The sequence below is a fragment of the Sylvia atricapilla genome, chromosome 3 (genome assembly GCF_009819655.1).
Source record: "Sylvia atricapilla isolate bSylAtr1 chromosome 3, bSylAtr1.pri, whole genome shotgun sequence".
NCBI classification, from domain to species: Eukaryota; Metazoa; Chordata; class Aves; order Passeriformes; family Sylviidae; genus Sylvia; species Sylvia atricapilla.
Window position 1 is genome coordinate 55,985,036 of NC_089142.1, and position 17,499 is coordinate 56,002,534.

At 42.5% G+C, this 17,499-nt stretch overlaps 1 protein-coding gene across 1 annotated transcript in view; it reads right to left on the reverse strand.

The window, feature by feature from the left end:
• Positions 1-5,772: 5,772 nt before the first annotated feature.
• SLC2A12 (solute carrier family 2 member 12) overlaps positions 5,773-17,499 on the reverse strand; it is a 30,691-nt gene continuing 18,964 nt past the window's right edge. Inside the window, exons 3-5 of the mRNA XM_066315428.1 lie at positions 9,668-9,790; positions 7,368-7,500; positions 5,773-6,059 (exon numbers count right to left, since the gene is read on the reverse strand). Coding sequence (XP_066171525.1) covers positions 5,963-6,059; positions 7,368-7,500; positions 9,668-9,790 — 353 coding nt within the window. The 3' untranslated portion in view covers positions 5,773-5,962. The remainder of the gene's footprint in view (positions 6,060-7,367; positions 7,501-9,667; positions 9,791-17,499) is intronic.

Consider the following 17,499-nt stretch of genomic DNA (forward strand, 5'->3'; position numbering starts at 1 on the left):
GAAGCTTGATTCTGGCATGTATTATTATTGGTATTAATCTTGGACTTGGAAGCCAGTAGATGTTTCTCTCAATAAGTGCACAGTTGAAGCAGAAGAGAGGTGAATGCTGAAAAGTAACTGCAAATGCTACTTTTAAAAAGATACAATAAATATGTATAAATGTATGTATGTCTTTTTTCCCTATCTCACTGAAGACAAATGTAACACTGCTCTTGCATGCTGCAGGTAATGTTCAGTCCTAGGGGGTGCTAAAAATAGTAAACTGAGCTGTTATTGTACCAGAAATCACAGCTTCAAAAGAAAGGTGGAAGAACATCTGGAGGAAGCAAATGCCTGGCATGACGGATTTCATCTGCCTGAGAGAGTAGTGTAGAACTTGGGGCTGTTCGTAGTGACTTTGTGCAAAAAGTATGTAAAGGAAGTAGTAGATTGGGAAATGTTTCACCAAATCCCTCAGAACAAAAAGAAGCAAAACTGCCATAAGTCGTAAGTGGTATGTTCATAAACACCTTTTGGAACTCTGTGTGGGTGTCAGAGAATGGTTTGGGTTGGAAGGGAGCTTCAAGATCATCTAGTTCCTACCCCTCTGCCATGGGCAGGGACACCTACTAGACCAGGTTGCTCAGAGCCCCATCCAGCGTGGCCTTGAACACATCCAAGGATGAGGCATCCATAACTCTGGGCAACCTGTTCTAGTGCCTCACCATCCCCACATTAAAGTATTTCTTCCTTATACCTAATCTAAACTTACCCTGTTTTAGTTTAAAGCTGCTCCTCCTTGTCCTGTCACTACATGCCCTTGTATAAAGTCCCTCTATCTCTCTTATAAGTTACATTCAGGTATTGGCAAGTCACAGTTCTTTTCTTTTCCAGATGAACAATTCGAATTGTCTCAGCCTTTCCTCGGAGGACAGGTGTTGCATCCCTCTAATCATCTTGTGGCCTCCTCTGGACTCCGGCATGTGGTTCCTGTGCTGGGACCCCAGAGCTGGATGCAGCACTGCAGGTGGGGTCTCACCAGAGCAGAGGGACAGAATCCCCTCCCTTGCCCCCATTGGAATTGTTCATCTGGTAAAGAAAAGAACTAACTGTGACTTGCCAATCAATACCTGAATATAACTTATAAGAGAGATAGAGAGGGACTTTATACAAGGGCATGTAGTGACAGGACAAGGAGGAACAGCTTTAAACTAAAACAGCATAAAAACTAAAATGGGCCACGCTGCTCTGGATGCAGCCCAGGATAGAACTGGATGTGTGGGTTGTGAGTGCACATTGCTGGGTCATGTCCAGTCTCTCATCCACCAGAACTCCCAAGTCCTTCTGGGTACTGCTGCTCTCGGCCTGTTCATTCCCAGCCTGTGTTGATACCAGGGGTTGCCTGGACCCAGGTGCAGCATACTGCACTTGGCCTTGTTAAACCACATGAGATTTGCATGGGCCCACTTCTTGAGCTTATAACAGGGTTTATAACCATGAAATTACGAAGCTGAGTTCAACAGGGAATTCAATACTGCATGGTATATATAGCAAAGCTTGCTATACATAAGTTTTCCAGTTTGTATCAAATAATGTGGACCTTGGCACTCCTGACATAAATAAGGATTTTGTACATAGTCAAAGAGCAATGAACAAACCACCATTAGGGAACGCTAGTTATTATTATTACAATTTAGAAAAAAAAGCAGAAGGTATTTGAGCAATGTACAAAATTGAAATGGGTTTTGAGGGACAAAGTGTAGTCCCAAACTGATGAGTGAGGATTTGGCCATTACAATTACAATAGCTATTGTAGATTAGGCTTGCCTCTTCGAATCAAATTACAAAACTCTTGAGTGCAACCAGTGAATATCTGGAGCTTTTATGAAGCATATGTGTCTCCTAAATTTATCTGTAGAGAAAGAGGAACATTTTGCTTTGTTAGCGCTGTCACGTAGTGTGAAATCTGTCTCTTAGAACAAAAATGAAAGCTAATAATGAGCTGCAATGTATTAAAATGAGCACTGGTTCTTTTGAAGTGCTGCCTAGATCCATGCTAGCAGTTTGAAGCCTTTGTAACAATCCATAACAGAGCCAAAAAGCACACTACAAAACTTGCAGGGTAGTATTGAAGAGAATAATAGCAAATGAAAGATCCCTTGAGATGTGTGCCCATCTTTCCTTCTAGCTCTAAGGGAGCCTCAAACTGCGAAAACTACATTTTAAAACCTCTGATGATGAAGGGCATCTCATGGTGTATGCTTACTCTCAGGGATTTCACTCCTTTTCTTACTCCTCTGAATAGGTGGGTCCCCATCTCAGTTTGGAATAGGCCTTGCTGCTGATACTTTGTGCTGCCTGCACACACAGCCCCCCTCTCCCATCATCACCAGTTAGCATTTGTTCCTTTGCTTCGTTGGGCTGCCTCCACACAAGCTCTCACTACCCAGTCCTGCATCCCCAATAGGAGATCCAGGCCAGACAGTGTGTCCCTGCGTGATGGCTCTCACCTCCAGTGTGGGGAGCAGTGCTTTGGATAAACTTACCTGTCAATCAATCATCTCTTCTTCAGTGACCATGTTTCCTAGAGCACTGTTCATCTCTCCCTGGTTTCTCCGTGTGGATCCCATGCAAAACTCCCCACAGTGCTCAGCTGTAGCGCTGGCAGTGCCATAAAAAGTTCATTTCACATTCTTTAGAGAGAAGGTTGGTTCTATTTATACACCCTGCTAAGGGCAGTAGATTGATAACTGACTCATTGCTGGCTTGTGGGCTGTCACAGCCTCTGAACTTTTCCTGCAGTTTCTAGTACTATTTTATCATTCTCTGACTTACTTAGTGTTACCAGAGAAATTTGTGCTTACGTTTTCAGAATTGTATCCTGCTTTTTTCACAGATTTGTGAAGTTCTGAATTCAACCCAGTCTTTCCCAGCTTAGTGTTGCCTGCATATTTAAGAAGCATATTCTGTTCTGCAATTCAGTCCATAGATGAAGATACTGAATAATTTTAGATCTGGTACAGATTTCTTTGTGGAGTGCTTTAGAGATCCAGGGATGTGATTTGTAAGATGTATCCCTTTTTTCCCTTGTATTTTCATAATTGATGAGATGGTGGGTGCCAGCTTTGTGTCATCAGATGTGCAGGCTTCATTATAAAAGACTGTACAATTATGGCTACATTTATAGGCTATATAAGGCTAAGTCTGTAGGACTACAATTGAGATCGTAGCTATAATGATTTTAAAAATCTTTGACTATGGCATCATCACTTTTAGGAGTTATCTGAAGATCTGTCACTGTCTCGTCAGTAAAACCAGTAGTGAAACTATCCCTTCTTCAGGAATATGGCATTTTTATTTATTCGTTTCTGCACTAAATAGGTGTGCATAGGAAAAGTTTAGAAGAGTTTGCAGTGATCCCAAAACCTGTAAACTGGGGAGACAATTTCTATGGTATGTTCTAAGTTAAATTTATTTTTGTAAAAACATTCAGAAAATTTATTACAGTAGAGGTTTGTTTGGGAAGCTGCAATGCTGAGAAAGACTTTGCAGAAGCCCCTTTCACTAACTACAATGTAATAGAAATTTTAAAAAATCCAAGAACAGACATGGATTTTTTGTGCAAACATCTGCTATCTAGAGACAGCTATCAGAAAACAGTACCAGCCAGAGTAAATGAGGACACAAAAGGAAATGCAAATAATTCACTACCTGGTAAAGTCCAGGATCAGGAAATAGACTAATTTTGTGCAATATAGTCTTAGAATACAATAACACTAAATATTACTGGAATTAATCCCAGGCACTTGTTAGTATAAGAATGATGTTGACAGCATATTTGGAAGACTACCCAGAGTCACTTTAATATTTCTCATTCTGAAGCTGATTCAGTAGAATGCATGATACTGATAACCATCCTCTGGCATAAAAATGAAGCAGGTGAAGAGCTTTTCATAGACATCAGTGCTATAAAATTAAGGCTCTCACCCTGAGATAGCTAAATTTTCGGTGATTTTAGGCAAATAATGGCCTTGGCTTCAATAGTTTGTTTTCAGGTTTTGAACATGAACTCACTGTCTTGACTAGACTTGCTCATCTAAATTTGTGATGTCAGTATCTAGAAGTGTGACCATGTGAGAATCTGATCAGAACTGATCTGCTTTGCTCAGAAGTAAAACTTTATCTGTGTCAGTAAGTCATTTTTCCTTCAGTGCAGAACACAGGTGATTTTAATGCTATGAGACAGCAAATAAAGTGGGATCACGTGCTTAGTTCAAACTGGTATCTGCACTCCAGCTGACTCTGTCAGTCTTGCTGCCTCAATGAAATGCTGGAAGAAATGCTACTTTGTGGCTACAGAGACAGTCAACATGCTTTTAAAGCATGCTTTTCTTTAAACAAAGAACCATTTATTTATCTGCTAATAAATACTTATCTAGTGATCACTCTAACAACGTCTTTTAACCTGCTAAGAAAAAAAAGACCTATGTTCTTTTATGGGAGCCATATGGATAACCCTTTGTAGAGGCTTGTTGAGTACTTCAGGATACACTTGCTAAGCAATAGCCAAGAATTGGACATAATTTATGATCTGCAGTGATTACGGTTCCTGAACGCTGTGTGCTGCCATGTACCACACAGTTCTCACTTTCTGAGTCCAAAAGTCAAAGTCTAGAGTGCCCTGTGTTGAGAAATAAAATTATTTTGGCATCAACTCTGGTACCTTCCAACTTTCCTGGAAATGAGAGGGCAAAGAAATCCTCTCTCCTCTTCTGTAAGGCCATTGTCAGTTTAGATTAATTGATTATGCAAGTCATAGAATCAGTAAGGTTGGAAATGAGCTCCCATATCATCGAGTCCAGTCTTTGACTAAACACCACCATGCCAAGTAAACCATAACACTAAGTGCCACATCCAGTCATTTCTTGAACAGTTCCAGAGATGATGACTCCACCACCTCCCTCGGCAGCCCATTCCAATGCTTAACTGCTCTTTTGGGGAAAAAATTCTTCCAGATACCCAGCCTGAACCTGCCCTGGTGCAACTTGAGGCCATTTCCTCTCATCCTTGTAACTGATTGCCTGGGAGAAGAGGCCTACCCCCACCTGGCTACAATGTCTTTTCAGAGCGTGATGCATTTAATGCCCCACATTTAACAATTTGACAATGTTTTTTTTCTGAGAAGTATTTCCTAGGTCACTGAATCCTCACCCTACTGAGAAAATGTATGTAAAATTCCTCTTACAAGTTGGCTGAGCTCTGTGTTATAAATAATTAAGTTTAACTGAACAAGATCCTTTTTCAAATCTTGTTCAGCTGAATTATAAATTAATTTATGAAAAGTTTATATCCAGTAGTTCAGCACTAATCTCATCCTTTGCATTCCATAGTTGTCCGTTTTTTGTTCCATAGCATTGTTTTCTTTAACTTACCAACAGATTTGCTAACCCTTTTCAGCCCCATTTTTGCTAGCCTAAACAGACCTGTCTTGGCTAAGGTCCTCCTTTGAGACTCTTTCTTCTCCCAGGCACCCTGATTCTTCTTTGCACTTCTTCCAGACTGAGCTCTCATTGACTATGAATAGGAGAATTGTGTGTAATATTCCAATTTCCATTCACTGTATGCAAGAGGTGAGGGATCTCACCTCAACCCAACAGTCCGCTGCAGCCCCCTTAGCCCTTTTCCCTGCTAAGATAAACTTGGACAGTTAAAACATTTGTCAGTTGTGTCATGAGCTGAAAAAGACGGATCTGAGAGATGCTGGCTTGAAACAGACAGAGCCTAGATTTCCGGTTAGTTATAAACTATAACCTTTAATGTTGTCTGTAAACTGTCACTGAAAAAAGTTCTACTAAGAAATAAAAGAGAGAATATCTTGTGTATAGTAACAAAACCACGTGCCTAGTAAGAGTGTGAGCATCACAGAGCATTTCTCTTTTTTTTCACTCAGTCGTTTGGTGAAGGCAGCTTTGCTTGCCCGCGCCTAGTAGAGCTGCTCATTCTCTCTCTTGGCAAGTTCCACCGGCACCAGTTTCTCTCTGCGCTGGCTCACGCCGCACAAGGACATCCTCACGTATCTCCTGCAGAAGCACAAACCCCCGCACACGTTGGCCACTCTCCTGTGGCACACACCTGCCCCTGAGAGCGGGCTGGGAGCCCGGCAGGATGGCAGAGCGCACCCCGGAGAGCCCCCCCAGTGCCCGGGGTCCGGGATGCCCCGGGGTGCTCCGGGATGCCCCGGGATGCCCCGGGATGCTCCGGGATGCCCTGGGATGCTCCGGGATGCCCTGGGACGCCCCGGGATGCCCTGGGATGCCCCGGGATGCCCCGGGATGCTCAGGCGGCTGCCGGTGCTTCCCTGCCTGCCCGCCTGGGGGCGGCCCCGCCGCACGCTCCGCAGGCTCCGGCTCCATCTCCGGCTCTGGCAGGGATGGATGCCTTTCTCTAAGAGGAGGGGAAGGGACAGCCCAAGGGCCAGAGGCAGTCCGTAAACTAATTAGTCTAGAAACCAGCTCCTTCAAGCCTGGCTGAGTTGCAAATATTCTCCTGTTATCTAAAAAATACAAATACACGATGATACTAAGATGTTCACACATTAATTACTTTTGTTGCCAAAATAAAGGATTTAGACTTGTAAGTTAGTTTAGGTTGAAAAGGGCCTCTAAAATCACCAAGTCCAGCTGTTACCCTAACACTGCTAACTTCACCATGAGATCATGTCTCCAAGCACCAGATCTAGATAATTTTTGAACATCTCCAGGAGTAGTGATTCCACCACTTCCCAGGGAAGCCTCTTCCAACACCCTACCACCCTTCCAGTAAAGAAATTTTTCCTAATATCCAATCTAAGCCTCCCCTGATGCAATTTGAGACCATTTTTTCTTGTCCTGTCACTTGTTGCTTGGGAGAAGAGGCTGACCCTCACCTGTCTACAGCACTCCGTAAATACACAAGAAAAACTCATCTACAACAGCTATCCAAGTTCACATGGAGCCTTGAAGTGACACCCAGGACAAGCCAATTTGAAATACAGGATCTCTCCTTCCCATTTTCTGCATGCAACCCAAAACAGACAATCCTAAATGCAAGATCAGTCACCCTCCCATCCAGGAATGCCAGACAGCAAAAGTGCTGGGGAGCCAGGCTCGGCTGCAGGTGCTCTTCAAAGAGGTGCTCAAAAATCACCTCGCCTTTAGGGCCAGTCCTTCAGCACCAACAAAATATTTGGTTGGCTATTGAGATCAACATGTGCAAGCTCAAGCCTTGAAAGAATCGGAATTTTCCCACATTGTTTTGTTGTTTTGTTTTGGTTTTTTTCCCAATATGTGGTGTTGAAAGGCTTTGTCCCTCTGGCACTTGGGGGATGCAGTCACACGCTTGGTACTTACGGTTTAGCTAGTTCCATGGATATTTGCTCCAAAGAGCATCCTTTTGTCTCTGGTATAAACATGATAACAAAAGCCAGTGATGCTAGGCTCATTATTGTGTAAATGAAGCACACCCAGGACAAGCCAATGAGCTCTACAAAGGAAGAAAACATATCTTTTTAAATTTTCAAATACGGCAATTTTTCTTTCTGTTGCTGTATTTTATAGGATACAGCCCCTAATGAACAGGAGACGTTAGAAAGAAGCTAGGCTGCTATTCTTAGCTCACATATATCAAAAAAAGAAGACTGGCTTTGTTTTTTCTATACTCCTTATGAAAGAAAATGAATGAGTTCATATTGGCCCACTTAGCATGAACCTATTGGTTTATTTTATTTGCAATCACTCTGGATAGAAACAGTGAATAGCCATTGTTACTGGTTTGTGAGAAGGCAGTGGGGATCATGAGTGCCTTGAATTTTTGCCTGTGTCTGATTTTGTTGCACATTCTTTCTTGGAGCAAATCCAAGCATTTTTCACACTATTACAGTTGTCTCCAGCTAATCCTCCCCACCTGTCAGTGCCCAGCCTTTCCACTGAGTCATGGGTGCTGCCAGAAAGTGATCCAAGGGTGAACTTCTAATGGGGTCATCCAAGAACTAGTGGCTTTCTGAGCCTACATTCCAGGGACAGGTAGATCCTCAAGCCAAGGGATGCACTCTGCAGCCTCTGGAAAGTAAAATGTATACAAACACAACAGTCTGCTGCAGCCCCCTTAGCTCTCTTCTCCGCTACAATAAACTGGATAGCTGAGACATGAGCTGTGTCATGAGCTCAAAATTGCAGCTGAAGCTTGTAATCCAGCTGGTACCTCTGCATCAGCACCTAAGTGCAGATGCTGCTGGCCAGCGTGACCTCCATGGGTATTCATTTGACAATAGAATCCCCAATCCTGCCTTTCTGCCACAGATGAGGAATGCATATTTTTTTGTACTTACACTTCCATAAATCCAGATTAGACCCAGGGATCTACACTGGCTTTACAGCCTTTGGAACTGAGACCGGGATATCTGCGAGATGTACATTAACAAGTAACACTGCATGACAAAAGGGGACCTCCCAGTGAAACAGCTGACACTGAACACCTGAGGTCTTCACCGGGTGGTTTTGGGGACATTTCCTTAGGAGTTAATCAAGTCTGGTCCAAGGACTGAGCAAGTGTTGGCAGCTGGAATGCCTACAATATGCATTTTCTCGTTTGGTTTTGTCCAAAAGCTTGTTCAGGACTGCAGTTCTGTGATGCAAACTAATGGGCAGTGAGTGGGAGTAAGTGGATGGTTTCCTGTTGAAGACGACCCTTGATCCAATTGAAGTAAGAGCATGAGGACAGTGAACTTTACCTGTCATATTTTTCCTAGTATTAATCAAGATAGTACTCAGCATGGAGGGTGTGTTTTTTTCACTTTTTCTCTCACTCTCTCCCTTTTTTTTTTTTTTTTAAACACAAATGTAAAACCTATTTTAGTAAAAGATCACATTCATTTTCAAATTTGTCTCAAAAAAATCTAATGGGGTGAAAACTACCTTGACTTTTTGTGAGTTGATTATCTGCCCCTGGTGGAAAGTAATGTATACCTAAGAGAAGCCTGCAATTTCTGCTTTCTCATATATTTTGATTTTTAGCACAAATTTTCCTCACAATAAGACTGAAAACTAAAATTTGCAAAGCCTCATATAATATAAAATTTAAAAAATGAATTTGCTAATCAATAAATGTCAGCATCAGCATTTAACCTTCTCCTTTGATTTTCATCACATTAGAAGTCATATATGGTAGTCTACTTTCTCATTTAAACATGAAAGACTTTTACCTCACAAAGACTTTTTTTCTAAAGAAAACTTTCTGAAAGCTGAGACATTCCTGTGAAAAGGAATTAATTAAATGGGATTGCATTTAAAAATGTCTCATCAGAAAAGCTGTAGTCCAATCTAGAATAGAACTTGCATTGATTTCAGAAGATGCAGGACTTAATCCTGAACATTATGTGTTTTCAGCCTTCCAAGGCAATGGTGTTTTTAAGACCTGAGTTCCACAGCCTGTGGAGTTGACATGCAAGGTAGTCTGACAAGCAGCACTGTGAGGCTGAAGTTACTGGCACAAACAAAGATGTGGTGAGGATGGTAAAGTTGCACCAACACCTAAACAGAGATCTTGTCTCCCGGGCTTTCACAGCTGCAATTTTAGCAATGCTTTTGTATAAGGGAGACTTATTTTGCCCACTAGGAGAATATCAACTTGGAAGAACATGGAGAAATCTTACCAGTTACAGTCAAAAACGTCAAGGAGATGAGGAGATTTATACCCCAGTTCATGCTAGATGTCAAAGCCATGGCCCGTCCTCTGATCCCACCGGGGAAAATTTCACTCAGGACCAACCAGGACACTGGGGAAAAAAAAAAAAAAAAGTTTCTTTGGAAGGATGGCTCTCTGTGCTGTAAATCTGGGTAGTCCATGGATTGAGGTGAGGACACCTGAAAGAATAAGTTGATTTTCAGGGGGTTATGTTTGTGAGGGCCCACGCTCTGCTGGCAACATGTGCAGGAATCAGCATCACCTCAGGTCACCATCCCTTCATCCCTGCCCAGTGTGTGCCTGAGCCAGTGACAGGTGGCACTGGACTGGGGAGGTGAGCTCTGACTGCACATCTGGGTACAAAAGCGAGTTCTGACTAAATAACTCGCGAGTGACATAACACTAATGGAAGTGGGGCAGCAAACCAAAGCAATCTTCAGCCTCAGAGGGGCACTGTGTGTTTATGCCACCTTATAAATCAACCTGCCACACTGAAGCATGCTTGCTATTCCAGCTCTCTGCTCCACACAAATGAGATTGCTGAGGTATAAATGAAGAGAGAGGGACTGATTTTTGACTCCTTCATATCACTCCACACCACACCACAGGTGATCTAAATGCTGGTGCTGCCAGCTCACGAAAGCAAATTCAGACATGAAGAGCTGGCTGTGTAATCACTTTGATAGCAAGAGAAAAAAAAAAAAAAAAAAGGCACATTTTTGTAAAGTTCCTGATTACCAGAAAACAAACAAACAAAAACCCATACACAAGCAAACCCAAAGCCCAGCCAAAAACTGCTCCACCCTCTCCTCCATCCAAGCAGGATGCATTAGCAAGAGGTTGCTGTGTGGAGAGGTTGTGAGTTAGCAGAGTGCCACAGGAGCAGCAAGGTGCACATGGATGAGCCATGTCTTCAGACCCTTTGGCATGGCCATTATAAATTGCTCATCTGTGCTGTTATTTCTGCAAATTGACAGATGGACTTTACCAAGAACACTTGCACTGGGCAGTCTAAAAGACGCATTTCAAAATAGGCTCCTCTACATCCAAGTGTGTTTCACAACTGTGTTTCACCCTACGGATCCTTGTAGAATTCCTGTGCGACAGCACTGGTAAAGGTAGGGGAAAAAAAGGTGCTGTAGGAGGAAAATAAAAATGACTAGCTGAAATGGGAAAAAAATCCCCTGAATTTAGTGTCAGCAGAGCAGATTTGAGCAAATTCTAGATTTCTTTATAACACAGATTTGAATTTAAAAAAATTTGCGGACCTGGCCCAGATTTTTATATTTCTTGGGGAGAAAAAAAAAAAAAAAAAAAAAAAAAGGCGCTTCACTACCACCATAGGAGTGACCCAGAAGAGTGATAATTTTTACAGATAATCAAGACCACACTTCATAATGGCCTAACCCTGCTGGGCATAGTCAAGTGGCCATAACACAGCCACCCCATCTAACAGCAGCCATAGAGAGGCTTTTGTTCTTGGGGTTTTTTTAATTACTTGAATCACATCAAGCCTTAACACACTTGCTGCTGACAAGACAAACGTTGCTGTAAAGAAGCACCCTCAGCACATTCTGTGGTGTGCCTACAGATGAGGCAGGAGCTAAGAAGATGTAAACTGACTTCCCAAGCAGGTGTTATTCCCTGCCAAACCAGCTAGCCCTGCACCTAAGCAAATTCATGGGGATGTCAGGATTGTATTTTGCACTCCCTCAGCACCAGGGCGATGGAAAATAGCTTTGTTAGTCACAACATTTCAGGACCTGAAAAGCAAAGCAGCAAGTAAGCAAGAGGCAAAGGAGCCCTTCTGAGGTGGGCATTCACAGCCCCTGCAGTTCATCTCCACAGGATGGCCTGCCAGCCAGCACACAAGATCGACTGCAAAAATTGTTACACATCAAAAATTGGCAAAAGGGATATTTATCGTCACATTAGAATTAAAGGTTGAAAGAATCCAAACCCACTTTCTGCTGGGCATAAACCAACCTCCAGGAACAAAGCAGTGTTCTGGGCACTGGAGGATGTCTCACGCTGCAGCTGAATTGTGTGGCACTGTGGCACCTCAAATACCATGCGGTTTTCCAATGACAGACTGTCCCTTTCAGCCTGATAATTTGTCTGGAGGCTTGAATTGTGTTGTTTTCCTGTTAAGAAACCAAAGCACTCGAGGATCTGCATCAGCTGGAATAGTGGTTAACTACTTTTATTGCAACCACTTATTTAGTTTAGACAGATGCCACCAAAACACCAGGACTGTTCTTCGTGTCTGCTAATGGTAGCTACACCCGCTGGCATGGTCCTGACCTCTGCTTAGCTGGCAAGCAGTGGATAAGCTCATTCCCCCGGGGAGAAGGAGCAGTTGTAGAAATCTGACACTGCAGTCTGTTTACTCCTTTTCCCAAGCTGAAGCAGCAATAACCATCGATTCTTTGCTTTTAGCACCTCTCTGGGATTGTGTTTACTGTTTGTACCCGTGCCAAAAAGCAGCAGCTGCAGTAGGTATGGCAGGGATGTGACTTGCTCTGGGGAAGCCAGCAGCTTAGGTTCGGGCTCCCATTCACGATGACTGCTGCTGCCTTCTGCGCTGTGCACACAACACTGCAGAAATTTAACCTTCACACTCCCAAAGTCGCTGCCAAGCCACCCATGTGCTCTGCCTTCGCCAGCCTAAGCAGTGGCATTCTGCAGGGGAAATCAGCCTGTCCTTGCAAAGAGGATCCAAACACCACCCTCCACCCCTCCATCGGCTGCGCCAGTAACCACACTGCACACACTCCGTAGGTTTCAGTGCCTGCTCCGGCCACCCCTGGCTGGTGTGAGTGGAATGGGTGGGAAAAGAGCTGGTGATCCCCAGGTCAGATGTAGGCAAGGGATGAGGCTAAGGGCTCTACAGCGTGATTCTCTGGGCTCAATTCAACAATGGCAGGATTTGTTGCTGCAGGCAGTAACTCACCTTTGCTGACCCGCAGTGTGGTGTGTGTTGACAGCAGTTAAGAAAAAATGTGCAGTTTAATGGTCCTTTATTATGGTACAATACAGAGAAAAGAACACACACTGCAAATGCAGACAGAAATACTGCATTGGATCAAGAAGCTTAACTCTTTCATTAAATATCACAGAAACTAGATGGCCTGTTATTCCTTGCCCAAGTGCAAAGAGCAGAGGATTCAGATATAATAAACAGCCCCATGACCAGGATGGTGACATCCACCTCTAAACAAAGCCACAGGGGCTGTACAAGCTGGAAATAGAACAGTAATGGAAGATTTCAGGTAGTGCCATTAAGACTGAATAAATTGCATAATTGAGCACAGTGCTGGGACTACATTTTGCATACCAGAAATGAGGTCCTTTTTAGTACTTTGTTGGATATTTAATGAGAGAAAAAAAGGCAAATCATGCTTCAGTGCTGAGCCTGAGTAGTTCAAGATTGCAACTGTAACCAAGATGCTCTGTTACACTGGTTATAACATTTAAAATTCAATATTCTTGTAGAAAGGGAAAAGCCAAGAGCCTACAACATTTTGTTTTGAAAGGAGGACAATATTAACATAAGCCTACTTTCTGTAATGATCAGGGTAAGGGCTTCAGCAGTGTTCTGGAGAATGTTTAAACTACATGTTGAAGGCTTAAAATATACATACAACCAAATAAATGAGAAATAGCTCAGCACAGATAAAGTACTGAATGAAGAAAACTGTTAGAAAAAAATTAGAAAAGTGGCTTCAGAAAATGTGTACATTTTGCCCAGACAAAGAACACCAGTATGACTGCTGAAATGTTACTTGCAATATCATCATCAGGCAGCCAAGTGTTTTGAGTGTGTTGACAGAGAGGATGAGAGGCCAGGGATGGAGGCAGTGGCACCCTAGTATTAAAGAAAACATTGCACAGGGATTCAGGAAGGGATCTGCTAGACTGTACCAAGCTCCTAACTGGAGCCAGGATAAAGCTGACTAATATCAGCTGGGAAGGGGCATGTGTACAATGTCTTGAAGAGTCCGAAGGGAAACCATGTCATTTTGAAAGAGTTAAGGAACACAGGGTTAGAAATGAATGTGCCACTATACTTTTCAGTCTCAAAGAGCTTTGGTCAAGTGTTGTGGGATAGAAGAGCAGTGGATTTAGTCACATTCAAAAAGATACAAACCAAGAGAACCCAAGTGAAATTACCGGGTACAGCCGTTAGGTGAGGCAGAAACATCTGCTTTTTCACACAGTGTGTATTTCAGCCATGGAATTCACTTTCACAAGATACTTCCAATACGAAAAATATTGGCCAGTTAAATCATTAAATGCTGGGTGTCAAAACATTATTTCTCCATATGTGTGGAAAAAGATCCATCCAAAACTATTGTTCACAATAGTAAAAATAATTCCTCAATATTTTTAATATTTTTCTTGAAGTTTTCTAAACTACAGATAGGCAGAAGGACAACTGTGCATGCTGCATGGGCCTCTTCTTCTGCATTGTCTCTCAGCACTTGTTGTTGCCTAGAGGTTATATGGTTGGAGGCAGGGTAACACACTGATTAAGTGGACTTTTTGTCGGAGCCAACATGGCCAAACTAATGAACTTTACACCTGGGCAGTAAGCAAAGAGATGTCTCAAAGTTCATGTGATGTCTTCCTTACTTCCTTACTTTACTGCTATGCAGTAAATAAATTTTAAAAAAAGCAGTTAACATACTCACATCAGAAAAACAGAAAAATCTGAGAATAACTGAGAAATACTGTGAGCTTGAGGGTGCTCAACATTCAAGTGAGGTACATGAATGAAAAAAGTCCTTGTTTTGACCTTTTCCTGCCTGGAGGTAGAAGCAAATTGGAAACTACTCAGCAGCTCTTATTAATGAAATATTAGATTCCCTTGGTAATTCATTTATTGCTTAGCATTTTTTTCCTGTACCTGTATTGTGTGAGATCAAATTCTTTATGGTGAGATTCAGAAAACTGCCATTGCAATACTTGAAAGCATTTTCAAGTTTCTGAGGTATAAACTCTGGAAAGCAATTAATTGGACTTACAGCTTGGGAGGGAAGTGGACAGAAGTATTTTATATTTTGAAAAGGAGGACTGGCTTGTTAACAAAACAAGGGAAGATAAGGAAGGGATTATCCCATGAAGTAACGCAGACAGACCATCTAAGAGTGTATAACTAATGATGAGTGCTGGGGAAGTATGCAAACAAATCACTGCAAAGCAGCTATGAGACAGCAGGATTTGGCTAATGACTGGCTTTCCCAAGACCAAATTCTTATTCCAGGCTTATGAAAACCAACAGGTTTTTCATTTTCCTGGCTTCTGGCTTTCCTGGGTATTACCAGAAGTAGCCAGGTGGCCAACCACTTCCCACTAAAGGGCAGTTTCAGCAGTAGCTGGTTTTGATTTCAAAGGGCACATTGTGCCATCAAAGGGGATGACACAAGCCTTCAGAGTGTGCCTGGTGGTGAGGTGTGTGCCTGTGAGGGCAGAACTGGGACAGAGCTGGGCTTGGGGAACACGTGCTGCTGTCACACACCAGCACTGCCCCAGCACGGCTCCCAGCACCCACATAATGCAACTCTGGCAAAGGCTTTCACAGTAGATCCAATGAAAGTCATCTGGGGGGCTGGCAAAAGTGAGGGATGCTTAAACTGCAAAAAGGAGAGGGTGGGAGGGACTTGGTGCTTTTCCAAAGCAGATGAAGGAGATATGACACACAGAAAGTGGACTTAACTCTCCCCACAGTTTTGTGCAAGAGGACAAAGTAGATGATTGTGACTGGCATTAAAAATCTAGGACTTTGCCTAATGAGAGACATCCTTCTCTCTGGTTCTGCCCGGTAATATGGAACTGAAGTGGCTGCTCAAAATTAATAACTGGCAAATACAGAGCAAATGAGCAGCTGCATTGCCTTGGAGAGCATGTAAGCTGCCAGCAGAAAGCCAGCCTGACAGGGACAAGTTCTACCCTGTGTGTGCACGTTGAAAGGAGTGGAAGAATTGCTTTATTGCTGAGAGATGGGGGAGTCAGGAGAAGCCTCAGCTAATCTCATGCCTCTGGCTGCATCCTGATCTCTGCAGATGAAGGCAATAAATATGTACTTTAATTCTATGGCTGCCAAGGTGCTTCTCTCCAAGCAGCAGACTACTGGTTGCAAGATGCCTGATGCCACTGATGATCGAGAAGGAGCTGACATGGTGTGGCAAATCTAAATTCTTTTTTTCTTCTGGTAGACCACAATTCTGCTTCTAATGGCTAATCCTTTAGGCTGACTCCTTACAGTAATATTATTAGGACAAGTGGAATTTAATCCTTTTTTCTCTGAGGCTGTGTCAGAGTACATAAAAATTGTTGCCCACTGTTTGTACTATTTCCATCACTATCTAATAGACAGGCTGAGCACTACTATGCGGTTTTTTAAGGAAACTTGCAGTGGACCATTGAAATCACTCATGCCTCCTCTATGATATTTTATGATAGAACAGCAGGACGGGTTTAGGGGAAGATACAGATTCCAAAGCATTACCTTCATCACTTGTGCTCTGGCTACTTGAGGAGAGCAGTGAGATGCAATTCACATCTGATTTTTATAGCAATCCTTCCTCCCTTACCCTTCTCACCACTGTAGGCCTGCATATTAATGCCTTATTTTGTCTTTTCTTTACTTTTCTTACTATTCAAATTTTCATCTCCATGAACTTGAAAGAAATGCCATGGCTCATATGGGCCTTCCTTTTAAAAGCAAGGTATCCAATATAGTCTTAAATCTGTTTTCAGTGGTCCTAAATTACTGCCCATTTTCATCTGGAAAGAATAGTCACAAATGAGCTTTCTTAGAGGAGGTGATTCCCATCTGAAGAATTACTGGGCAAGTGATGATAGATGCATAAGGACCTAGAAATGGTAGAATTCTCTTAGTTAATGGGATCTGTAGACCATCTTGCCCAATAAAAGTGCTCAGCAGAAAATCTATCAGTAGAATTGTCCTGTTTCAGATGGCAGAGAATCCATTTTCTTCTGAGTAGCTGCTACAGTGCTGTGTTTTGGATTTAGTATGAGAACAATGTTGATAACACACTGATGTTTTAGTTGCTGCTAAGTAGTGCTTACTCTAAATCAAAGACTTTTCAGTTTCCCATGCCCAGTTTTTCATTCCCAGTGAGCAGGTGCACAAGAAAGTGGGAAGGAGTGTGGCCAGGATAGTTGGAAGTAACTGGTCAAAGAGATATTCTATACTATAGAGCATCATGCCTAGATTATAAACTGGGAAGAGTAGACTGGGAACCACGGATCACTGCTCAGGAAAAGTCTGGCCATCAGTCAGTGGGAGGTGAGCAATTGTGTTGTGCATCACTTGTTTCTCTTGGTTTTTATTCCTCTCTCTCTCTGCCTCTTCCCTTTTCATCACAATTATTGGTATTATTGTTATAATCACTATTAGAATTAGAATTATTCTTTTTGTTTGTTTATTTCAATTATTAAACTGCTCTTATCTTAGCCCATGAGGTTTAACTTTTTTTTTTCCTATTCTCTTCCCCAGTGAGAAAGAGGCAGAGGAAAGAGTGAGCAAGCAGCTGTGAGGTACTTAGTTGCCAGCTGGAATTAAAAAGAAGAATGCATCATAGCCTTACTGTTGGCAGATATGTAATAGTCTGTACCTTTTTTCAGGTAACCTAAGAAAAGTTGCTTTGAACTGATGTGTGAGATGACAATTCCATTTGTAACTGGATATCACCATCATTGTTTCTCTCATCCTTTGTTATGCAGACACTCAAATTCTCCCATCAAGACAGAGCAACATACAGAGCAGCAGAA